General features: G+C 41.3%; 1 protein-coding gene across 3 annotated transcripts in view; it reads right to left on the bottom strand.

Annotated features, from left to right (window-relative positions):
• Positions 1 to 396: 396 nt before the first annotated feature.
• The window catches only part of BLM (BLM RecQ like helicase), a 36,545-nt gene continuing 11,255 nt past the window's right edge, over positions 397 to 25,686 (bottom strand). For 2 of the 3 annotated variants that reach the window (XM_075896783.1, XM_075896781.1), the window contains exons 7-22: positions 23,780 to 24,561; positions 20,790 to 20,984; positions 19,789 to 19,907; positions 17,541 to 17,654; positions 16,551 to 16,649; positions 16,296 to 16,444; positions 14,616 to 14,722; positions 14,011 to 14,171; positions 12,758 to 12,953; positions 11,703 to 11,893; positions 8,557 to 8,692; positions 8,014 to 8,213; positions 6,805 to 6,997; positions 6,159 to 6,281; positions 5,257 to 5,455; positions 397 to 700 (exon numbers count right to left, since the gene is read on the bottom strand). In XM_075896783.1, the coding sequence (XP_075752898.1) occupies positions 523 to 700; positions 5,257 to 5,455; positions 6,159 to 6,281; positions 6,805 to 6,997; positions 8,014 to 8,213; positions 8,557 to 8,692; positions 11,703 to 11,893; positions 12,758 to 12,953; positions 14,011 to 14,171; positions 14,616 to 14,722; positions 16,296 to 16,444; positions 16,551 to 16,649; positions 17,541 to 17,654; positions 19,789 to 19,907; positions 20,790 to 20,984; positions 23,780 to 24,561 (3,142 nt within the window). In that variant the 3' untranslated portion in view covers positions 397 to 522. The remainder of the gene's footprint in view (positions 701 to 5,256; positions 5,456 to 6,158; positions 6,282 to 6,804; positions 6,998 to 8,013; positions 8,214 to 8,556; positions 8,693 to 11,702; positions 11,894 to 12,757; positions 12,954 to 14,010; positions 14,172 to 14,615; positions 14,723 to 16,295; positions 16,445 to 16,550; positions 16,650 to 17,540; positions 17,655 to 19,788; positions 19,908 to 20,789; positions 20,985 to 23,779; positions 24,562 to 25,686) is intronic. The other variant, XM_075896782.1, reaches the window with a different exon arrangement.

Here is a 25,686-nt window from a genome sequence, read left to right as displayed (position 1 = left end):
TCAGGCTGGGCCTGGGTGTCTGGGCTAAAACACATGTGGGTGAGTCAGCAGGAATCACACAGCGCAACGCAGGGAGACACCGGGTTAAAGAGCAGACAGCCCCCCCCACTATGTCACAGTGGAATCTCCATCACTGGAGATATTTAAGAGCAGATTAAACAGACGTCTCTCAGGGATGATTTAGACCATGCTATGAGGGCAGGAGACTGGACGTGATGACTTCTCAAGGTCCGTTCCAGTTCTAATATTCTGTGATTCTATGACCTACTCACTAGCCTAGGTTGCCCATCACTGTTCTATAATGTAGTCTTCTATAAATCAATCAAAATTAGCAAGTTCTTTTTATAATAAGAATATTTAGCATCAGGGATGAATTAAAAGTTCCAAATAAAGAAATGCATTTATCTAAAAGCATTTATTTAAACAAATACAACCTTTGTACTTACAAATGTCAAAATTTGAATACATTTGAAAAATGGGAAGTTAATGGAAATGTTAACTGCTTGCAGCTTTACACAGTATTTACAATAGTGAGTAGGAAGGTTTAAGGAATTGTCTGTTTTGGGGTTTTGGTGGCGCCATAATCCCCAGTTTTCTTCTGGTTCCTGGCGTAACTGTAGTACCATTTGATGTTGAATTGTATCTTGAGGATGCCTGGAATTTGGAGTTAGAAGAGGTCTTTTTGTTATTGACGTTACCCCTGGAAATTTAGAGGAAAAATTATGATCTAGCATATCAATATGATACCCAATACCATAAACCTGTATGTTACATTTTATCTAGAACAGGAGCATTAAATAGATGGCCCAGTGCCAAATCCACCTGGATGATATATTTGTGGCTCTCATAACATTCATATTTTTCAGAATTGAATCTTTCATTTAAAAACAAAAGTGGATTTTTAACACCCATGACTGCAGAGGTAATCTTTTAAACATGAACGAAATCCAACATAAGCTGTGAGAGAGCCTGAAACAGTCATGAGAAAGGGTGAAGTCCCCTGTTAATCTGATTAGTATATCAATTTTAAATGACATGTCAGTGAATCTTCAATATTGAAATCACAGATCATTTTACTGAATGGAATGGTAGAAAAGTTCAACGGATTGGAAATTGGTAGTTTCTTCAGAGAAAAAAAAATCCAGAGAAAACGGGGAGAGAAAAAGAGAAAGGGCAGGCACAGTAGTGGGATTAAAGGAGAGGCTATTTTATCACAATGAAGGCAACATTTAGTACATACAGGCCATTGTCTTTTCTTGATGTTAGTAGGTAATTTTCACAGACATCAGTAGGTGTTCCACTGCATTGAGTAGATAATCCTAGTTCCATAGCTAGACTCAAGGACTGTAACTAACTCTAGAATTTGGCCCTCTGTTTGATCCCTCTGATGTAGAAAGCTACCAAAGCATTGAACAGACTGTAGAGGAGTTATGTACAAAGCCTGTTAACAGAATCCTGTTTAAATTGCAAAGACGTTAAGAAATGCCAGATCTATGGTTGCTGTGTAACAATTCCGCATACTCGTGTGTCTGTCCATTGTATACACTGAATGGTCAGGAATCCTGAGAAAAAACTGCATATAATCATATTCTTAGACTGTTCCATAATGCATATGCACAAGAGAGCAGAAATAATATTACAGATAGTAGATGCAGGAAGGATGGAGTCAAGTCCAGCTTAGCCTTCTATTCCTCGCCAGGACTTGGTGCTCCTGCCCAATATGGTGAATCCACGGGGACCGTGTGTCAATGGCCAGATACTCACGGAGGAAGGATGGAGAAGAGACCAGCGTGGTTTCTGCCTCATGCGGTACACCCAGAGAGAGCTATGAACCTATTGGTGCCATCTGCTGGGTGCCAGGAGCCCAACTCAGCCCCAGCCCAATGTACAGATGCTCCATGACAACTCCAAGTCCAGTCCCTGCTAATGATTTGGTGGTGGTGGTGAGAAGCACTCTGGAATGTTACTGATTTCAGTTATTTTCTCATGATGAGCAAAGTTAACAGGAAAAGGGAAATGGCAATTTTAAATAGTTTGTATTTCAGCAAAAAGGTGAATGGAATTTCAGGGAACAAAGAAAAGGCACTTCCCTAGCTCAAGCCAACTATTAAAGGCCTGCTGCAAATCACGGAGGTCCGAGAGCGTCTCTCACAAACAGGACAGAAGAATCCTTTATAACAGAAAGTGCTAGACAACCTGACTATAGGACCAGTTCCCCCTCTATCTGTTTCACTCACTATTACTCCCTGCTGGGGTGGGATGCCACAATGTTTTGTGCTTGGAACACTACACTACATTTTTAGAGGGTAAGCGCGAACAACATCTCCAAGTAAACAAGAAGGTAACCTTTGGTCGTCTCACATACATTTCATTATTTTCTTATGTGGACCTAGGATGTTTGTTCATGCAGCTCTGCAAGCTACTTAAAAATACCTCTGACTACTGGCAAAAGCAATCTTTGTGAATAGTGGGGAATCATCTCCTTTGCCAAGTCAAAAATAAAAACAGAATAAACATGTCTTGCCTAAGGGCACTGAGAAGGTGGGAATTATATATATATATATATATATATATATATATATATATATATATATATATATATATATATAGTAGCACAGTGTCTGAGAGTCTGTAACGCCAAAATGCTGGCTGTTCCCTCTGGGCGGCGCTGTTGCCTGAAATGCTGGCTGTTCCCTCTGGGCGGCGCTGTTGCCTGAAATGCTGGCTGTTCCCTCTGGGCGGCGCTGTTGCCTCCCTAGCTGTTCCCTCTGGGCAGCGCTGTTGCCTGAGTCACGTCCTTCGCCTCCTGCCGTGACACTCGGCTGACTTCTGCGCCGCTCAGCCAGGCTGCCGTGGGGGAGCAAGTGGCGCAAGCAACCGTCTGGGCTCTGCGGTCCCCTGAGTGAGAGGCAGGAGGGGGAGGAGAAGAGAAAGAGAGAGACAGAGAGAGAGGCAGGAGGCGGAGGAGTGCTGAGAGAGAGAGAGAGAGACGGAGCAAGAGACTGAAGGCTCAGGAGAGAAAACCGATATGGAGGAGAGACCTGAAAATCCTGTCTTATGGCGGGCTAATTGGCTAGTCTTCACAGATACTGCACTATTAAAAATTGGAGGTTTTCTTGGGGGGGGAAGGGGGGAGAGCCACTGATATGGATTTCATGTTCTGAGTGGAAAAGGTCTCAGTTTTGAAGACTGCTCTCTGAATGGCTTACTGAGGCCAATTTTTCTGTGCTTTCCAGCTTCCTCTAGTTTTCTGAAGGTAATGTTTAGCCACATTTACTTTCCAGTGTCTTTAGACTCAAATTACTGCTACATATTAACATTATTCAAGTTTTTCCCCCACTTTAATATACTTCATCTTGATGAAAATTGGGTTAAAATAAGATGTTTGCAAATGATATCAGTGCATCAAATGCAGTTTCTCTCTCATGAGTCATTTTAGCTTCAACCTTCTCTATCAAATGTTTTAAATCACTGCTGTTATGGCCTACGTTCATTTAATCCAGAAAGGTAAGCTGCATACTACCATGCATGTTAAGCTCCAATCTCTGGAGAAATATCCTCTACATGTCAAACTTCTCCTTGCTGTTCTCCCCCCCCCAAAAAAAAATCAGTGCTTAAATAGCTACTGTGAATGGAAGACCGGCAAAGTTGCTTGTTCAGGTGGTACATATGTATCCATAGTGAGCAAATGAAGCACAAGAAACAAAATTTAATGCTACCTATTATCTATAGAAGGGGTGGGGAACTCTTCTGGGCCAGGGGCCACTGACCACCACAGAAAAATCAGTCGAGGGCCACACACAAGTGAGAAGCGGAAAAACCCCTCACTGTGGCCCGACTGAGAAGGAGAAAGATACTCCCCACATTCCCCTTGCACACCAAAGCCTAGGGGGGAAGGGCAGCCTAGTAGATTTTGTGTGCTCCAGTCCCCAGGAGGACAGCTGGGGGGCAGGAGCAACAGCACGGGCTCCCCAGTGCTGGGGGTGGGCCCTGAGCCTCAGAGGCCAGATCCAGCCCCAGGGCCTAAGGTTCCCCTCCCCCGCTCTATAATATACAGCTAAGGAAGTGACACACAGCTATATGGGCAAGAAAGGGGGTGGATGACAATGCTTATAAATGGACCACTAAAGACAAAACTCAATCTCAAGCTTCAGAGATCATTTTCTAGCACTAATTCCAAGTGAGTACGCAAAAAATATGAACAAAAGATCCCCAACAGCAGCTCTTTACATTTTGCTAGATCTCTTGCTTTGCCTGCAAAAGTTCCAAGAGCAGTAGAAAGATATGCCAATGGAATTATGGCTTGTTTTATGTTTTTAATTAATTAAAATATTTTTACCCCATCTCTCTATTAAAATAAAGTTAAAATCAGAATTGAACGCTGCTGCCGAGCATGCAACTTAGATACAAATTTTTGGGAAAGTTAGATGTCACCGATCAGAGCGACAAAGTAACACATGAACATTTGACCCTGCAGCACATCTGCAGTTGGGTACAGTACTGAAAACCACAACACTAATATTTAGTAATGACTTACATTTCAGGGCTCTGGCATGCTGATTAGCATAGAAAAGGTATAATTGCTCAAGAGTGCAGCAAGAAAATCACAACAGGGAAATTAATGTCCTGATTTCATTTTTAGGGGAGGAGATTTCAAAAGTAAGGTGTAGAGCTAAGCTCAGAATATTTTTTTCCATTATCTGACAACAGCATGATTATTTGAGATTTTTCCATCTCTGGATCCTTCAGTTTTCTGTAATTCTAAAAGGATGGCTGTAAGTCTACCAGGACCTTCACATGATCAAAATGAGACTGGTGGAGTGAAACCCTTAGTTTGCTGAGAGTGCATAAGCTCGGTCTTACACTTCGGATCCATTCCCCACTGCTACATGAGGTATGTTTCCTCTCAAACTCCTGCCCTCCGGGACAGCAAGGAAGAGATGATCTGCCCTGCATGCCGTATTCTAGCCTTGTGTGAAAGCAGAGTGAGAGGAGTCCCTCCCAGATCCAGGGACTCCACAGGAGTCCTGTGTGCCTCTGGAATATCGTCATCATACAGTAACGACTTCTATAAAGAAACTATAGATATTTTCAGTTCTATATTTTCATGCTGTTAGGTTAACAGCTCTCCCCATTCTCCATTTTCCTACTGACTATCTTCTTCAACATAAATGAATTAGAATAACCTCAATCCAACAGTCTCGTGGATATTTTTCTCATATTATTTTAGATAAACGGTTACAAGTATTCACGTACCTCTTGGAACGAGACTGCTGGCTACCACCATAACCTGTTTTTTTCTTCTTGGATTCCCTGAAGAATGGCACTCTTTTCCTCTTCTTTCCTTTGTTTGTGGTATTGCAAAAATAGCTAGAAGTTGTGTGTGTCCCCTCTGTGTCCTCACTCTCACATTCTCCAGTGTCTGTGGTCTCGGTTTGGTAAGAGTCAGTGTTCTCTACAAATGGACATTTTGTTAAAACTTAGGCAACTGGGTTAACTTTCAAAAAATAATTCTTAGAGCATGCCTTGTAGAAAAACATTCCATTTTCATTTAAAAATTGTCATTGATGGAGAATCCACCAGAACCCTTGGTGAATAGTTCCAATGGCTAATTATCCTCACCGCTAAAAATTTATACCACATTTTCAGCCTGAATTTGTCTAGCCTCAGCTTCCAGCCATTGAATCATGTTTCACTTTTCTCTGCTAGATTTACAGTTGACCAAAGCGCAAGTCATTGGAAAATTTCAATCTGTAATTTGTTCACTCACGCTACAATGCTAGCCCATAACTAGATGATGTGAATGAGAAAACAGTGGAAGACACACCTTGAGACTGAAAATATCTATGTTCCCAGCTCTGAAAGGAGGGTCAGAAAACCAACAATCTTACTTTTCTCCTCTCGTTCTGAACATCTGAAGTCCAGTTATCCACCACGGTCTTTAAGAGTTACAGTGAATCCCTCTATTTCCCGACCACCTGCCTCTTAGTTTACGACCCTCTTGTGCTGCATAAAGCTATGTGCCTTTTTTAAAATGAAAGTCCAAACACATGCTATAAACCCATATTTCAACATGGACATGTTGTTCATGTAACTTCTTACAGAGAAAAGGCTTTTTAATCAAAAGCATGCCCATTTAGATGAAAATTATACAAAACCTGGCAGTGTCCATTCAGAGTACTTCTGCATGACTTGAATGATTTCTGCACCATATTTTTCCAGTTTGTCTTCTGTAACACCATCAATCTGAAGCAGAACCTCTGAGTCAGAAGACAAGGTTTCTGTATGCAGACAAAGAAATTTGATTAGACAAAAAGTACATAACACAAAATTTTGCACACTTTTTGTAATCTCAAAGAAACAGTTGTGGATTTAAAATTCAGGTGAAGTGTAGACAGGATTAACACACAATCAGATGAATTTTTGGAATTTTGTTGGAAGATGGGCAACACGTAAGACTATCAATAGGGATGTCAGAACTACCAGCTCACATTCACCTACTAAACAAGGAACAAACTGATTCAAACAATCTTAAATACTTTTTCAAGGGGCCATTATAGAGCTTAATATGCAACAAAGAGCACATCAGAATGCAGTTAAGGAACAGGGGTTTAAAGAAAGAGGCAGAGTAGCACATTTGCCTCTCTTTCAGCAGACCAACTCTTCCAGCAGTTGGCTAACGTGTACATGACTGCCCACAGCAAGCTGAGAGAAATCAATTAGGGTTCTCTCACATCTGCCCTCCACAGTGTAAGTTCACCCCTGAATGAATTCTGAGTTTTGGATCATGAAGATCAAAATTACCTGCTATTTTCTTAAGTGTAGCAGTGTTAAAAATATTGAAATAATGGACAGCAAAAACTTTTCCAAGAGTTTTACAAACATCTGTAAGTTCCACAAGACATTTCTTAACCACCTCTTCCCGTTGTGACATTTTTGTCACTGAAGCCCTTTGCTTTCGAATACTGCTGGCATTCTCAGTTTCATAAAACTCCACCTGCAAAAATGAGAAATAAGTCATTAATCTGTACGAGAAGAGATTATTGCAGAGCAGCTGAACAGCAGATATCCGGCCTTAAGCCAGTAAAAACATCTACTAAAATTGAACTTTCATTTTTTGATAACATTTGGTAAGCAGTTACCTTAAGACAATAACAAACAGAAAGAACTCTACAGAAGATCCTTTTCATGTGCATGGGCTTTTTCACCAGGGATCCCAAAGTCATGTGATTATTAGACATAATCCTTTTTAAAGGATTGTGAACTTAGTCCCACAAAACACAGGAAAAAACAAACAAAACCACACATCCAGTTTGGGTGAGGGTTGCTTGCACTTGTGGGAATATTGTTGAGAGCTAAGTGCTTAAAGCAGCTTCTCTTTTACCTCTGCCTACACAGAACTGCTCTAAACATGGAACTACCAGGAGTTGGCAACACAGCTTCCTGTAATGCGGTTTTCCTTGGAGCTAAGCACTGGCTGATGGATTGGGGTTATCAGAGAAAGCAGCAGGGTAGAAAGCCTCAGGGAAAGGAGAGAGTTGCTTCTTTCCTCCACTTAACTAGCTCCTCCTGAGACCTAGGGATCTTAAGATTTTGCCAGTTTTTGCAACTCTCCCTGTGTGGTGTAACACTGTTGATGTCCTCTAATGGACCACTTTTTGAGTCACGCCCCAACACTTGAAAAGTGCTTGGTTAGAGCAGTGGACTGGAAACCAGATTCCAGAAATACATTCCCTATATGTGATAAGAAAATTCTGATCCCCAATTTCCATTATCTACAAGTAGGAAATTCCATTACTCTTGCCAAGTGAAGTTTAATTGTTGCAAGGCACCCTGAACTTATTGAATAATGAGACTATAGAAATAAGTTATGTTTATTTTTTAACTATCCTGACACTCAGTGTGAATTCAAAGTATCTGTGTGTTATTAAAAGCAGAGAAGAGTAACACTTGCATTTTTATTTAAAGGAAACACCAATGTAGAACTAGAGAAAAAGGAAACTTGTTACACACCTGTAGATATCCATCTAGCACAGCCTGTGCATTCTCTCCTATCATTACATACGCTACTGCTTGCTCAGAGGCAGTGATATACAAATCTTCCTCGAGAATCTTATCCAGTACCAGTTTTCTAAACAGCCTTTCCGCATTATGTCGTGAGTAGGCAGCTCCCTTTCCAAATATACCAGACTGAATCCTAGCACTTTTCGAACCTGTTCAGTAACAACAAACAGAATTGGTCTATAACTAAGCCAATAAGTTACAAAACTGTAGAAGGCAATGGAGCCATTTTGTACATAACTTGAACCACAAAAAACTGAACAAGCAGCAGAAGCTTGAAGACTTCTAAAATAAATGTTTTTTTTTTCTACCTGATCTAGTCTAGTTAATGCTAGGATTTTTATTTATTCTAGGACACATGCCACATGGATTACTCTCAAGAAGGAACCCTATTGGTAATTTTTTTTTAAGTTTCTGCCCCTGTTATATGGGTCCTCAGGTGTACAGCAAAGATTTGGCCTGCACCAAATATCTGAGCAGTAAAATAGAACTTACCCAAGAAAATGTCAATCATCATGTTCAACGTATACCTTCCAGAGCCTGCATTTCTTCTTCCCCTTTGTCCACAGTGCTCTTGAACAAATCTTATAATACTTTTAACTTCATCTGTCACATTTCTTGATTTGTAATCCTATCACAAGAGATTTGATTAGAAAGATTTGTTTCCATTGTTACTAACACAGTTTGCTACTGACACCTTTGTTTCTCATTAGGAGGCTTTTTCAATCATAAGCTAATTCTGATCCACATATAGATTAGTCATTGTCTATTTACACTGAAATGCCACTGCCATAGGAATCTTAGGTTAGTAAGCAATCCCTTGGAAACAAAGCCATTTTATTGTACAAAACTGATACAGAAGATTTATTCTAGAAGAGTGGAAAAGGGCAAATATAGTGCAAATCTATAAAAAGGGGTAATAAGGAGAACCCAGGGAATTACAGTTTCAGGACCCAAAAAGAGAATAGAGAAAATGATTAAGCAATCAATTTGCAAACACCTAAATGATAATAAGGTGATCAGTAACAGTCAACATGGATTTGTCTAGAACAAATCATGTCAAACCAACCTAACAGCTATCTCTAGCACAGTAACAAGTCTTGCAGAGTGCATCTACACAGCACCCTAAACTCAAAATAAGATACACAATTTGTGCTATGCAAATTGTGTAACTTATTCACAATCTATTTTGAAATAGCTTATTTTGAAATTTGGCGCATCTACATAGGGCCACCTTCCAAAATAACGTGCTATTTCAAGACATCCCTTAACCCTCATGAAACAAGGGTTACTGGGATGCCAAAATTGCATGCCTGTTATTTCAAAAAATATTTCGAAATAGTGGGCGGCTTGTGTAGATGCAGGGTAGCTATTTCGGGATACCGGAGGTATCCCAAAATAGCCGTGCACTGTAGATGCACCCGTAGATGGTGGGAAGAGATAGATGTGATATATCTCGGATTTACTAAGGCTTCTGATACTGTCTTTCATGACCTTTTCTTAAACAAACTTGGAAAATACAACTTAGCTGGAGCTACTATAAAATGGGTGTATCATAGGGATGTGAATGTGCATCTGAGGACACAGTTAACCAATGAACCTGAGCTCATCGGTGCTTCCAATCAGAGGCAGCTGCAGAGGGTGGGAGGGAGCAGGCACAAAAGGCAGCAGCATGGGGAGGCAGGTGGGACCCAGTACACACAGGGTGCCAGCCAATAAGAGCCAGTACCTACCCCCCGGAGCTGCACCAAGTAAGCACCCCATCCTCTGCCCCCTGCATTACCCTCATTCCCTACCAGACCTTGCCCCCACCCCTTCAGCCCCCTCCCCTATCCAACCTCTCCCTCAGAACCCACACCCTCAGCCTGCTCCCTGGCAGCCCTCTCCCACACACTGAACCCCTCATTTTTGGCCCCACTCCAGAGCCATGGGGAACACTTCTCCCCCCCCCCCCCCACAAAAACTACTAATCCTGAGCCCACAGAAGAGTTAATCTGGCCCTGGGAGGAGGGGTGAAGACCTGAGCCCCAGTGCTGCATCCCCTCCACAGGGATGGAACACAAAGAGACCCAGACGCTTTGAGTTGTTTGATTCTCAGTTGGTGGCATCATTGAGTTTTTTTGTTTGTGTGTGTCTGTGTGTGTGTGGACTGATTTTTCTGTGCATCAGTGGCCCCCAACCATATAAAAAGTTCCTTTACCCTGGCTTTAGACTATAATATTGACTCAAGGTTTGTCTACTCTTACTGGGGGTATCAGCACCGGGGCAACTGATCTCCCAGGAGTCAATTTAACAGGTCCAGTGAAGACTCGCTAAAACCACCGCCAATCACTCTCTGTAGTCCACTGGAATGAGAAGTGTAAGTGAAGAATTCAAGACTCCACGGTAATTCATCCTAAGGTACATCAACTCCAGCTACGGTATTCACATAGCTGGAGATGTGTAAATTAGGTTGACTTGGCCCTCGTAGTGTAGACCTACCTTCAGTATGGAAACATACACCTTTCTGCCTCAATTATTCCATCTGTAAAATCAGGGCTTGACAAACAGCGGCGAAATCCTCTCGCCAGCCCCGCACTGCGCATGTGCAAGACCTGCATTGCGCATGCGCACGCCACCAGTGAACGGGGCGACCGGCTGAAATCTACTCGCCCCGGGCAAGTAGATTCAATGATTTGTCAAGCCCTGAGTATAATGATATCATACTTACCTACCTTGAGGTATTAGGGGGATTAGTGTTCGGAGTCATTTGCAGTTTTAAAAATAGGCACACTAAATTCAATCAGAAGACTTATTTTTGTGTAAGAAAAAGTCCTGCACTTTCTCCCCCAGCAATTAGGCTTTTCTTCTCGTAAGGTAATAAATTTCTTTATAAGGCACCTTAAAAAACTATTTCTTAACTTTTCTTGAACACATATTTAATACCTTTTTAGAAATTAAGTCAGATAAAGGGAATATATTAAACCTAGCCTTTAATGTGTGGATTTATTATTAAATTTGGAATATGTATTTTAAAATATCATCCGTTGAATTACTAAGAGCACCAGATGTTTAAAACCAACTATCAGTAGATGCATGATTGAGCTGCAAAGCTGGGGAGATGGAAAAAGGGGAGGTTTGAGAGATTCATCCTCTCGTAAGTTTGGCATCTGTTCACACTAGTAATCTGTTGGTCAATAGACCTTGACATGTGGAGACTGCAAACCCTCCCCTTTTCTCAAATCCTTCCCCAACCCATTCCAAATTGGTACCCATGGTGAAGTGGCATAAAGCTGCCTCCGAGCCCTCTTAAATAGCAACTCCAGAATTCTACTTGTGGGAGAGAATTCCTCGGTGGCATAGCCACTACAGAGAGCTCTGTGGGCAACAGGCATGGCTGGGAGAAAAGTGGTGCCAGAGTATCCTTAAACCTCACAGTCCCCCAGCTGTCTGAACAGTTCCTGAGATCCACAGGTAGCTAGTGTAAATCTGTTCTAGATTACATCTTGAGACCAGCTCTAAACATTGGGTATCACAGGGCAAAAAGGATCTCACTCAGCATCTGTGTCTGCCTTCTAGAATATATTCACACGTTTTCTTAAGATTTGTTAAAAAACCCACTAATTTAAAAGCTCAAATTTACAGATGAGGTAGTGTTTTACCTTCTTTCTACGACAGTTGTCACAAGTTACTTCTGGGTTTTCCTTACAAAAGTTAAGATTAAAACTGGTTTCCCCAAAGTAAGACAAAAGCTGTATTCTCCGGCATTCATGCACATTCTCACAGTAATGAACCATGCTATAAAGGTTGTCAAAGTGGGTTTTTCTTGTTTGACTGTTTCCATCTTTTTCCACTGGAATAAAAGGGATGCATTCACTGTATTTGTTACACAACATATAAAAAGGCTAAAGTCATTACCGATCAAATTCTCTCAAGCACTTAGATCATGGATGGGGAACCTACGCCTTGTCTGGATCTGGCCCCCAAGGTTCAGGGCTTCCCTCCCCCAGAATTGGGGAGCCCATGCTGGTACTCCAGCCTCACCTCACCCCCATTGCAGGGCTGTAACTTGCAAAATCTAATAGCTTGAACTCTCTGGGCTCTGATATGCGAAGGGAATGTGGGGAGTGTCTTTCTCCTTCTCAGTCAGGGGCCGCGTCAGTGAGGTCTGGGTTTTTGGGGGTGGGGTTTGGGGTTGTTTCTAACTTGTGCGCAAGCACACTGATTTTTCCTGTGGGTCAGCATTCCCTGACCCAAAAAATGGTTCCCTACCACTGACTTAGATAAAAGTAGTCAGTCACATAGGCCCAAAAAAACCCATTCTAAGTCAGCCAAGACATCTCCTCCCACATTTGAGAACGTCAGAAGGGAACAATGAAAGCATGCTTGGGGACTCTGCCTACTACAATGACTCAGTCCAATATTATATGGCATTCTGAAGGCCTTTAAACAGAACAGGACAGGACAAAAACCGACTGAATTACTTATTTCCTGTTGACAAGTACCAGGGGGTAGCCATGTTATTTTGTATTCACAGAACCCAGGAGTCCTGTGACACCTTCAAGACTAATCGATTTATTTTGGCACAAACTTTCGCAGGCCAAAATCCACTTTGTCAGCTTATGCTGAAACCTGTTAAGTCTTTAAGGTGCCATAGGATTCCTTGTTATTTCCTATTTTAACATTTGCTGTATCAGAAATGGGAGCCTTGGCTTACTTTGTATGAGCCTTCTAAGCCTAGTCACGTCGCTGTAACTGTAGAAAAGCACACAGTGTGAAACTTCCCCATCTCGGCCAGCTCTGCCAGATTCTTGATAATAACCTTCCACGGATTTAGGGAGAGATGCATGTATAACATAGCGTACATCTGGCTTATCAATTCCCATGCCAAAAGCAATAGTTGCACATATGACCTGGAATGAGAACCATAAATAATTATACAATTAAAGCCATACAAGCATAGCCCGAAGTCCAGTGTGCTTCAGCAGCAGCCCTGGAAACTACAAGTTGTGGACTACAAACTGCGGCATGTTGGGAGAACTTCCTGGTTCCTGCCAGGCTGTCCCCTCTGCCCCAGCAGGGCCTCAGTAGGGACTGAGCTGGAAGCAGCGGGTAGGCTGCATGCAGTAAGGAAGGGCTGCTAAACTGTGATCTTGTTTTGTGTATTTCACAGAATAAAGCCTGTTCCCACTGGTTTGAGAGGGTCTGGTCTTGAGGTGCACACACTAACACAAACACAGAGCATGCCAACGAGCCTCAGGCCTAATCTCCCACAGTTGTATAAGAAGTCACAAGGCTTCCCCTGTGCTGAATAACCTCACACTGGGCTAGTGAACAGGAGGGATTACACAAGCTACTCATACAACACTTTACAGCAGGGATGGGCAATAACATGGTGAGGGTTCACCACGGTTAGCCCCTGGTGGGCTACCACTCTATTTACCCATGCCTGCATTACACTAGGGATGTATTATGATCACTCAGATAATCCTGTATTGAACGCAAAATTAATTTTGGTGTACTTCCAAAAGGAGTACGGTACGCTCAGTCAAAACATTAATATTTACAAACATCAACCACTTTTCCTGAAAGAGTTCTGGGCTTTAGCCACTAAACGGAGAGAAGATCTAAGTTCTAGCACCTGCTCTGCCATACGCTTGCTCTATGACCTTGTGCAAAACACTTAATGATGTTCGTGCCTTATTTTCTCCATTTGTGAAAGAACATCTACATAAGTCAAGCCCTACCTCAAGCCCTTAACTTAGGTTAAATTCTTGAGAATAATATTTATTACTGTTGTTTATAAATATTCCATATAAATATGATCCTGACTTTAGCATTTCTCCTATAGAAGGGCTAGCAACTGTTTTCTGACTGTACTCTGCACAGTAATTTAATTCCATATCTAGTCTGAATCCCATGCTCTTCCTGTAGAATCTCTATTAACCTTCTCATTTGTTTTTCCTTTACCTGACACCCATCCTGATTAATCCATTTTCGTTGTACAAGATCTCTAACAGAGTCACTGAGGCCAGCATGATAGGCAAGTGCAGCAAGACCTTTTTCCTGTAGAATTTCAGCTGTTTTGTTACAGTCCTGCCGTGAGAGGCAGTAAATTATTCCAGAGTCATCTGTGAATATAAAGAAAAAGTTTGTGCCGGAACACAAGTTCTTCTGTTTTACAAGACTCAATAACCTTCTTAGATTTTATGAAAGCTGGGTTAACTATTTTAAGAGGTTGCTAATAATTAAATGTTTGCACGGCAAAGTTAATCTTCTTATTACCAGATATCCGTTAATTCCTGATTTAGATATTTTAAACTTACAAGTCCCTGCCGTTCTTTTTTCCTATTCATTCCCATCAGGAACTCCCACTTTAAGTTGTCCCTCTGATTAATCTTAAATCTTGGTATCAAAGAAATTACTAAATTACTTTGCCTCCAACACTTCGCTCTTCTACATTTACCAGTATTCTCAAAAAGCACAGGAGAATAAAGTGAATATTATGTAGATATTGCTGCCATATGCAAGAACTGTAACTCATACAAATGTTTCTGAGCACATTTAGCACTTACATGCATGATATTTTTTGATCCATTCCAAGCAGTCCAATGCGACACTTTTTGGCTTTTTGGGCAATACATCATATTTCAAGTTATGCCTGTTAAAGCTCATAGTAAACCTAAAACAATGTCCAAAGCACGTTAGTTTCGCATGCACAGTACATTTTTAAGAGAGAAGAAATGTTACAAGTCTGCAGAGTCTCAAAGCAAATGAGATTAGATTGGCTCATAGAACAATTTTGAATCTAAGATACTGATGACTGACCATGGTGTTGCACAGTTTTACACTATACAATAACCTTCTCCACAGGACAGGAATTGTCTCTGGAAGGACTCCAGAGTGACTACTTCCTCCCTATAGCCTCTGAATAGGGAGGTTTATTCATTCTACCTGTCCCAGTTGGGATGGATTTTCCTCACTTTTGCTCTGGGATCACTTTGATAAATGCTAGCGTTGCTGTGTTTATTCTATAGCTGGGAAAGCAGAAGGCAGGCTTATTCTCTGCCGTACATAAACCAGCAGGACAGATGCGCTCGCAGAGACAGGACACATGCCCACCATGATTAAAAGTGAAATTTGTCTACCTTAATTTTTCTGTTTTAGATCATGACATGCTTCTAATATGCATTCTTCAGGGCACTGAAGTACAGATGACATTTCTTTTACAGAGTCACAAAATTGTTAGGTTCATGTCAACCATAAAAAAGCCCAAATGTCCACATTGAATAATTTGATTTTTAAGATAGCAAATCTGCCTGTATTATCTATTTGTGAAGCCTGCCTGATGTACACTAGGGATGTGAACTGGTAATCAGTTAACCAGTTACCTAGTAAGCATCATCCTTAATGGGAGACAGTAGCCCCATGGGGCTGGAGCAGTCATGGTGGGCAGGGGTTGGTGGGGGGGATGGCCTGCTCCAGGGGGCTGGAACGGCCCCCCGTCGCCCGCCTCCATTTCTTCAGTTAACCTGTTAAACTTAACATTTAACCAGTTAACTAATTAAACAGGATTTTACATCCCTAATATACACTGTTAATACAGTGTATAATAGTTTTTTTATTAAGTAAATGGTACATCTATTAAGTAAATGGTACATTTATGCTTTTTTGAATGCATTTGGTAGGTTTTGGAGTTTAAAAACCATCACAGTGTCCACTAGCAATAGAACTTTGCCAGGTCTGATGCTAAAGAACCATGGGCGAGATTTTTTCACCCCAAGTAGCACCTTACTTCACAGATAGTCCCACTGACTTAGGTTTTGCTATTTCATGACTATCTTAGTTGTAATTTTTGTAACATTAAAAAATCCTTGCCATATTCAAGCTTTAAAATCTTCCTATTAAATGCCACAGATCATAGGCTTTACTAACATGGCAAGGTTTTCATTTCTCATTCTTTCAATGATACAGGAACCTTCGTGAAACTTTACTGTGTGAACAGTTGCTCTCGCTCTTCCCTAAGTGGGGAAACATTTCTGAAGTCTGCTCTTTATTTTTAACATATTTTGAATTTAATGGATTTAAATGCCATGTATACAGTCACATTAAATTATATACAAATATCAATATTTTTCAGGTGACTGAGTAGGATTTAATTCAAGTCCATTTCTTACATTGAATCTGAAATTTCTTCTGCCTAGATAATAAGTTCAACTTACACAAATCTTTCATGATACTTCCAAACAACTTACACTTGTGGTTTTAGCATCTCAAGTTGATTTAGAATATCCTTTTGTACTCTGGGATTAGCAGTAGCAGTAAGAGCCATCATAGGAACAGAGCGAAATCTCTGGCGAAGCATGTTCAGCCGTTTATAGTCTTGACGGAAATCATGGCCCCACTAGTTTAAAAAAAAGAAAATTCCCCTTTTCACTCTCTACTGAATAAAGTGTTCCAACTATTCTGAAATTGTGGGTATTTAAAAATATAAATCAATAAATAGCTACCTGACTGACACAGTGTGCTTCATCAATTACAAAACGTGCCAACTGTCCTCTGTCATACAGATTTTGCAAGGCTGAAATCAATCTGCCACTTGAACAAACCTAGGTTTTTAACAGAAAATATTACAGCATAATCACACTCTATTTCACTAAGAGATTATAAAACTAAGGATTGTGAAGAGAGGCTTTTTAACTCCATGCAGAACCTTTAAATCGCTCCTTAATGGTCTTCATTCTAGACACATTTTCATGAACAATTAAGAAACTGATGTGAAACTAAAACCCATTTTTTTAAATGCAGCCAAAATTCCTTTTTGACAAATAGCATTAGACAATCCCACTGGTTTCTGAGACTGGCCATTTAAAGAGCCTATTATTGACCAAATCGGATGCAAAAATAGGAAAGGACAGACATATTAGCATGAGTTCACCACCACTACACCAATCCCCAAAAAAGGCTTTCACATTTCATATTGAGGATTTCTACAGTAGGAAATTCATGCAGCAGAATAGTTCATTTGATATTGATCTGCAAGCAATTACTCAGATTGAGTGAAAAACAATTATTGTTTTGCCCTGTAATGGCTCTCAAAATTTCCACAAGAATTAAGGCTGAATATAAAATAGTGCAGCTCTTAGGTCTGTTAACACTTACAAGAGGTTATTCCATACCAATTAGCTGATGAAGACAGACTGGTATACATGATAGAAATTATTAACAACATAGCAGTCTTTCATTTCAAATTTCCCCCCTTTCTTGGCTGTGCCTTGTTTGGACTGTTCTTTGGTTCATTATATACACACAGGCAGCATTGCAAAGATTCATCTGAAGATATTGATAGCTTACCCCTTAAGAATTCTGTTGTTGTTTCCTGAAAGATGCTTGCTGCATTTTTTTAAAATTTAAAATCATTCTTACAAAACATTTGTACTAGTAAAAATCTTTGTTTTGTTGCCGTGGTGACAGTTTTTGCTTTTAAGATAAATACAAACCTTCTCTGGAGTAACATAAAGAAGTTTTATTTGGGGATCTTTTTTTGACAGCTGAATGTAGATTTTTGAAGCCTCAGTATCAGTCCTATCACCAGTCAGATAAGTAGCAGAAATCTGTGTTAAATATAGAAGAAAACAGACATGTAGATTTCATCTAACATCCATTTAATGTAAGAAATGTTTAACCTACTTCTAAACAAAACACACACGGTCCGTATTTATACATTAGCCACTGAATACAGAATTTGAAAAAAAATACTGAAAATGGTAAATCCATGCAAAACACAAAAGCCTTGCTATGTGCAGGCATTAGAGGGCTCTCTAGCGATCAGGCAAAGCACTAGGAATCAGAATTCCTTTATTCTGCTCCAAACTGTATCAACAAAGCACTGTGTGACTTTGGGAATCACCTACCCTCTCTGTGCTCCAGTATTCCCATCAATAAAATAGCTGTAATGATACTTGCTTACTTCACAGGCATATCATGAGGCTTATGTAATATTGGTAAAATGATTTGAGATCCTATGTGAAAAACATTATAGATGTTCTTAGAAGACACAAAGTATTATAAAATAAATATCTTCATAGCACCCACAAACATACAATAATGTGGCACCAGATGACCCATATTACAAGGAAATAGTTCATATCCCAATCATTAACTCAAGCAGTCCCCGCTCACGACGCCAGGTCCCGACTGCTGCGCCTTTGCCTTTGAAATGTAATAAGAGCCCTGCAGGGACTGCTTCAGTTTCTACTCTCGCCATTTCCCCTGCCGCACCTCTGCCTCCACTGCCCCCATGCAAAGAAGGTGCTGGGTGGAACTGGCTTTTAAGCCGGCTCCCCCTCCCGCCTCCTGTACCAGCTCCTGCTCCCCCTGCTTGCTGCCTCTGATACAGAGGCAGCAGGGCAGAGGAGAGGGAGGAGAAGCAACTAGTCAGTAGTGACCCAACTACCTGATAAGCCTGGGTTTATCAGGTAGTCTACTAGTTGCTTACATCCCTACACATGAGGCAAGTCTTAGCCCTCAGCTCTTCTCAGGTGGTAGAAAGACAGCTGGGAATTTCCCCAGTATAGGAGCGTCCACAGCAGTCCCAGAACAATTGTAGCTGGTTCTTTCATCACCACCCTTGCAGCACTCAGCATAGGTATGTTTGCTGGAAGCAAGGAGGGGGTGGTGAGAGTGCATGGTCAAAGCACACTGTGCTGCAGCATTTCCTGGATGACAGGTGGTCACTTGGGGCACTCCTACACAGCAGGGCAAAAGTTGGAATCAGCTATGCAGCTTGAGCTACGTCAATTGCGTAGCTTAAGTCGAAAAAGCTTAATTCGGCATTTGGCTCTGTCTACACAGCAGGAAGTTGAAGGAAAAGCACTCTTCCCTCAACTTCCCTTACTCCTCGTGAAATGAGGGTTACAGGAGTCAGAGTAAGAAGTCCTTCAGCTTGACACTGTTTTGAAATAAATGCTGGCAGTGTAGACACACACTATGTTATTTCAGAATATTGACAGTTATTCCGAAATAATGCTGCTGTGTAGACATAGCCTTGGAGATCAGCCAGAGGAACAGAGCATCTTAAGGGCTTAGGATTGTAAAGTAGTAGCATGCGCCTGTTTGTACCTCACCACCGCCTCAGCTGCACTCAAAATTTTGCCCTTAAAATTTATCAATTCCCCAAAACAAAAACCATTCACTTTTCCAAATAATTAAATTGCTCAAAACATCCACCAGCATAATTGGTAAAAAAGCTGCCAGGCAATTCCTAGTTAAATCCTCACCCATCCTTTGCAATCTACTGCCACAATTATGCTTTCTGTGAGTGTCTTCCTTCTGCATGCCCCATTTTTTCAGCAATGCTGAGCAGCCACAGCTGTCGCTGAAATAAACAGGCCTTAAGGGTGTTTAGCTTTCTGGAAAGTAACAGGTTGCTTTTTTTGTGTGTGGGTCTAAAAATGGGCTCTGGAGCCTATATTTAAGCATTATGTTTGACTAGCAAATGTTGCTTGTGCGCATTCACAGAGTCAATGATAAAACTGCTGTTTACTTCTAATTACTCTGATTTACAGTACTCTGATGTTACTCCTGTTTTCCCTGCACTAGGTATTTGTACACTATGTATGCTTACTTGTTCTGTCTTCAAATATACAACTATTTCATACACAAAAATCAAATAGAGAATAAAATTCAGCAGGAACCATTCAGATTTTTATCCTAGTCCTTAAGTGCAAAGAAATTGTTCAAACTTACATCCAAAGTCATTAGCTTCTCAACTTGATCTAATATCAATGACCTCAATGGAGAAATTACAATAGTGACGCCAGAAGATACACAGGCTGGTAGCTGGTAGCATAGACTTTTACCACCACCTATATAAAATGCAAGACAATGGTTTTTTAGGGTAGGAACGGAGGAATCAAATTTGTTAATTTCATCTGAAAATGTAGATAGTAAAATTACATTTCTATAAAGTGGAAGGTTCACAGCAGAGTTTAAATTAAAAACCTTTAAAAACTATTCCTTGCAATGATTGCTATATTACATTAGCATACAGGAACCAGAGAATGAAACCATTTTCACTACCCAAGTTTAGAAAAATGCAAATGTAAACAAAGCCTGACTAGCGAAAATTAAACCACTCAGATTTAATAAAATAAATGTGTAATGTATATGAGGATTTTTGTTTTATTAAATATAATTGTAACCAGACAGTATCCTCTGAAGTACTCTTATTAAAAAGCCATGTTCTAGAGTTCAGCTTTCAAATCTCATTTCAATGAGTCTTTGTCCTCTTAAAACCTATTTCCAGTGGGGATAGGAATTTTTAAACTATATCACTAGGTAACTTAAAAATTACATCCACATATCTCAATTGTTTTGAAGTCTTTAAATGCAACTACTGTCAAATATTCTATGACCTCCAATCTCATTAGCAGAGTTACCATGTGGAATATTCCAGAAATCAGAGCTTTTTCCACCTTCCCTTTAAAGACCACAGACAAAGGCTACATACATTCCAGGGCAAGTGAGATATAAGGAATCCTGCAGCCAGCAGATCTTGACAGCTTGGTAATGTATTACCACTTCCCCAAATGTAGGGAATTTATTAAATTTACCACAAATTCTGTTAAATTTTCCTACGAGAACTGGGTCTGTGTTAATCTGTATAGATCCTAATCTATTTATCAGAAGTTTGCGCAAGATTTCATACACCAACTGTTTCCAGTTGTCTGATGTACACGTATACGTACCAGTGGGCATTAAGATAAAACAATCTTCACCCAGCAGAACAGCATTTATGGCTTCCAGCTGATTTGTCCGAAAATGGTGCAGGCCAAATTTTTTGTGAAATATCTTCATCATCTCTTCAGAATGGGGAAATGCAAAGCCTCTGAAGCGTGCTAGTGCTGGATGTTTGGATGGTGATTTTTTCAGCAGTGGGTCTACTAGAAAAGAAAAGCCTATTAAAAATTTGCAGTTTGTTTCTCTGTATCTGACTATTTGACTGATAATCTTACTATTAAACTGCACACAGAACCAAACCTTATAGCGGATCTACCTGATTCTCAGAGCAAAGCAGCAAGGTTAGAGTTTACTTTTAGACATAACTGCACAGAAAGCAATTTTGATGTGTGATAGTTATGAAAAAAACCTGTAACCCCAAGTGGGGAGAGGGAAGGAAGATGCCTTTAATTTTTTCTGCACCTGCTAAAGCAACTCAAATTAAGACTCATGATACAAAATTTTACTTACTTAAATGGGTAAAAGTGTCTGTACGAGTTAGGGAACATTCTAAATCATGTACAATTTAGCAACTTCTCATTATGCTCTTGATTGCATTTATAAAACGATACAGATCATGTCAGAAGTGGCTAATATACAAATCAAGATTCTCCTGTCAAACAAGTACTGTGTAACTCAGTGACCCAGAAGCTCAGCTCATCTCAAAACTGACTTCAAGCTCCACTGGACATATGTCACAATACAAAATGAAAATCATTTCACTTTAAATATAATACAGATAGCTAAATCCCCACTTAACTGTTCATCACCGCAAAATTATGATCTAAAGCAAAATGCAAACAGACGGAGCTCAAGGTGGACAAGAGAGCAGATTTTGAACTCTGCAGCACTTGCATCCACCTGTGTATGGTGTCTGGATTTCAACGGAGGAAAAGCTCTGTATCAGTGGCCCATTATATAAAATGCATACCTTATTTTGTTAGGCACCTACCTTTCTCCACATTGCTTCACGTGTGGTGCTCATTTTTAAAAGGTATGGTGAATTATTTTAAAAATCAATGGAACAGGATTTAGTAAGTGGGTATGACAGCACAGAAGGATGCAATCTGACAGATTACGTAACAATGAAGGCCTCTTTAGACAAGCCTTGTCAAGGTTGGTTATGTTTTAAAATTATTTTCCTAATGAAGATGGTCCAATAATTTGGATACGTTTGTAGAACACAGACAAAAACCTATTTAATTTAAATTCTTCCACATAAAAACAGTCAGTCAGTATGCTCCAGCCCTGTATTGGTAGCACAAAGTAGGGATGTAAAATCCCATTTAAAAAGTTAACAGGTTAAACATTAAGTTTAACTGGTTAACCAAGATCCCATGGGAAGTGGCTGCTCTAGCCCGATCAGGCCTACTGCCCTGTGGGCTGCTCCGGCTAGACTGGGCCGAACCTGGAGGAATAGGGATGTAAAATCCCACTTAATTAAGGGGTTAAAGGTTCAGTCTAACCTGTTAACTGATTAAACAAGGAGGCAGGGGGGCTGCTCCAGCCTTGTTGCTTCCAACTCCATGCTGAGTTGTCGGCTCCCAGCCCACGCAGGGCAGAAGCGGCAGCTGGGGAAAATGGGGGAGCTGCTGGTTCCCAGTCCAAGTTGGCAGCTTTGCATGGGGCCAGAAGCAGCAACTGGGAGATATACCTATCTCATAGAACTGAAAAGGACCTTGCAAGGTCATCGAATCCAGTCCCCTGCCCTCACGGCAGGAACAGGTACCATCCCTGACAGATTTGCCCCGGATCCCAAAATGGCCCCCTCAAAGATTGAACTCACAACCCTGGGTTTAGCGATCGGCCACTCGGGAGGGGAGGGATCTGCCACTTCTGAGCCTGCACATGGTTGCAGACTCCCAGTACACGATCCCGTGCGGACTGGGAGCCAGCAGCCCTCTGCCCATGGTGGGCTGCTGGCAGGGGGCTGCTCTAAGGTAACAGTTAACCATTACCCAGCATCACCCGTTAAGAGTGATGCTTACTGGGTAACCAGTTACCCATTTACATCCCTAGGGGAGGCTGCTCTAGCCAAGCTAGGGCGGCCCCCCATTTCACTACACCACGGGCCCAGCCAGGCTGGAGTGGCCCGCTGTGCTGCTGGCTGCTTGAGTCAGGCTGGACCAAGCCTGCTGCATCGCGGGGCTGCTCCAGCCGGGCCTACTGCGCCAAAGGAGGAGAGCTGCTCCAGCCCACCTGGGCCGACCCAGTAAAGGTGATACTTACTGGGCAACTGGTTAACCCTTTACATCCCTAGCACAAAGGAGCTATAAAAGAATGGAAGCCATTTTGCAACAGAAGGGAGGTTTTCCAGGTGACACAGAGCCAACCGAACAGAGCTCCATTACACTCCGTATCTTTAAACATGGTACATCAGGAGATGTGGCAAGAACCTTCTGAGGTCCAGAGGTGAAACAGTGAGCACATTACAGGTTTGTGCAAATTAGCATAACCTTGAAGCTTCTCTAAATCATGCTGAAGACTAGGGTCAAAAGGAGGCAGAAAGGCGGCTGAAAGCCATTACTGCACCTGCAAAAACATAGGGACACAGAGTCTGAGCTATATGCTACCAGAGAGATTTGGTTATTTAAGAAGTTATATATATGGAAATATGCTCTATTGCATAGTATAACAAAGTTAAATTCAAGTTACGACCATAGTTTTAGTGCTTGCAGGATTGTTACTATAATAAATACGTTCATTTTGAATTTTGCAAAGCTGAAACTGATAAAAGTCAGAAACCTGCCCAGCAAATACACATTGTGAGAAGTGTGATTAGAATGAAGAGCATATTACCCAGGAACTGTGACTTGGCAATTAGTAATACACCTACAGAAATTTCCACACCAACAAATAAACTTACAGTCTATAGTGAATTACTTAATTTCAGCCTTCACAATACATTCTTAGCATATAATTATCCCATGGTAAATTAATCAGAATAAGCATAATGTACCTGAGCAGCTCTTGGCTGACACCAAGAAGTTTGATTTAGAAACAGGATTAGGTATAGGGCTGGTTTCCTTGATTGTAGAAAATGACTTCAATGATGATGTAGCAGGCTGACCTTCCCTGATAGGTTGGTATAGTGATGTAGATGTCTTTTTGTCTGCTGAATCGTACAGTGGACTCTCCCACCTCTCATCAAAATCATCTTCAAGAACAAAGTTATCAAGATCAAAGTCTAGATCCCTTGCTTCTGAAGTGTCATATTCTCCTACTTCATTAATATTAGTTGAACTTTTATTTTCAGCTTTTGAAGCCGTACTCGTTACAGGCCTCTCTGAAAAAAGGTAGCTTCCATCCTTTTCCACCCTTGTTTGGTCACACCAGCTACTGTTGAAAGAGGGTCTCTCCCAGTGAAAGTTGAGTGATGTTCGTTCTTTGACATCCTTCTTGGAAAAAGAAAGTCCAGCATTTCCTGGGATGCTCACGTCCACATCAGCACACTGTGAAAAATCTGTTGTACCTGAGGTATCTGGAGTTTGAAGTTTTATTGCAGAGAAGGTGCTCGTAGTAAGATTTCCTTGATACTCAATGGCAACAGAAAGTTTGGAGGGAACTTTTGTAAATGTGAATGAGTTGCCTTCGGAGTTGAAGCTACACTTTTGGCCTGACTGTACAGGCATGCTGTCATCCACAGAAGTGCCCTGCCAAGGATGGGATTTCCAGTTTGAGGAAAAGAGCATACTGAACTCTCTCTTATTTGCATCAATATGATTAGTTAACAGTTCTTTCCTGGAAAGAAAAAAAAAAAAAAAAAAAAACACATATACAAAAGCAGTAAGATATCATAAATTCTACAACAGACATAAATGTTGTCCTTCGTCTTCTGCCGCCATGGGAAGAAATAAGGCTTCATTAAAACACACAAATCAATTGGAGTTAGTTTGAAACAGTGCCAGGACTCACAATTGGTTAGGGCTGCTAGGACCAGGCTCCCTGTCCAACTTGCTCCCCCATTGCTGCAGCAGTAGCAGCTGCCAACAAGCACTCCTGTATTTCTGCTTGGGAGGTGGGCAGAGACTCTACAAGCAGGGAACGGAAAGGTGCACCCTGAGAGCTCATCTAGACTATGTGGAAGATTTGAAAGAGGATATGCAAATTCCACAGAAATTTGCATATCTTCTTTTGATCTCACTTTCGAAAGTGAAAGTAATCAAGACGCATTTTTCGGCAACCCCCCCTTTTTTGAAAAGCTGCGTAAACCTCATTTTTTGAGGAAAAGCAGCTTTTTGAAAAAGGGGGGGTTGCCAAAAATAACGCGTCTTGATTACTTTCACTTTTGAAGCTCCGCTTTCGAAAGTGAGATCGGAAGAAGATATGCAAATTCCCACTGCATTTGCATATCCTCTTTCGAGTCTTCCGCATAGTCTAGATGAGCCCTAAGAGTACTGACCCCTCTGCCAGACAAAGCTCCCTCCTGACCCTTCAGTGCAGCTCCAGGGCATTGAGCCCCGCTTATTTGTCCTGCCTGACAGATCCTGCACAAGGAAAGCAAACGGGGCCACCCTTAAGAGCTGGAGTCGGCAGGGCCAGTAACCACATGGTACATCTTTTCATTCTCCCCCAACCCCAGGGCCCTTCAGTGCTGCCCTGTTCACCTCCCCTGAACAGATGGGGAGTGAGACAGGCAGGGAGCTGAGTCCCACAGACAAGACTGCCTGACTGCTGCAGGGAACTGTAAGTTTCCTCAACTGCCACTTGTTTAGCACTCCCCTCCCCCCCCACGGTACTGGGCAAGCCACTCGGTACTCTCCCCCACAACCCCATTAAAAAGAGGGTGAGAGTGCATAGGACATACTGTTTACACTGTAAACATCAAACTAGGAAATTTCCTGTCCTCCAAATGCCAAGAACAAA

This window comes from Pelodiscus sinensis, chromosome 14 (genome assembly GCF_049634645.1).
Source record: "Pelodiscus sinensis isolate JC-2024 chromosome 14, ASM4963464v1, whole genome shotgun sequence".
NCBI classification, from domain to species: domain Eukaryota; kingdom Metazoa; phylum Chordata; order Testudines; family Trionychidae; genus Pelodiscus; species Pelodiscus sinensis.
The sequence above is the reverse complement of the archived record's forward strand: the minus strand, read 5'-3'. Positions and strand labels throughout refer to the sequence as shown.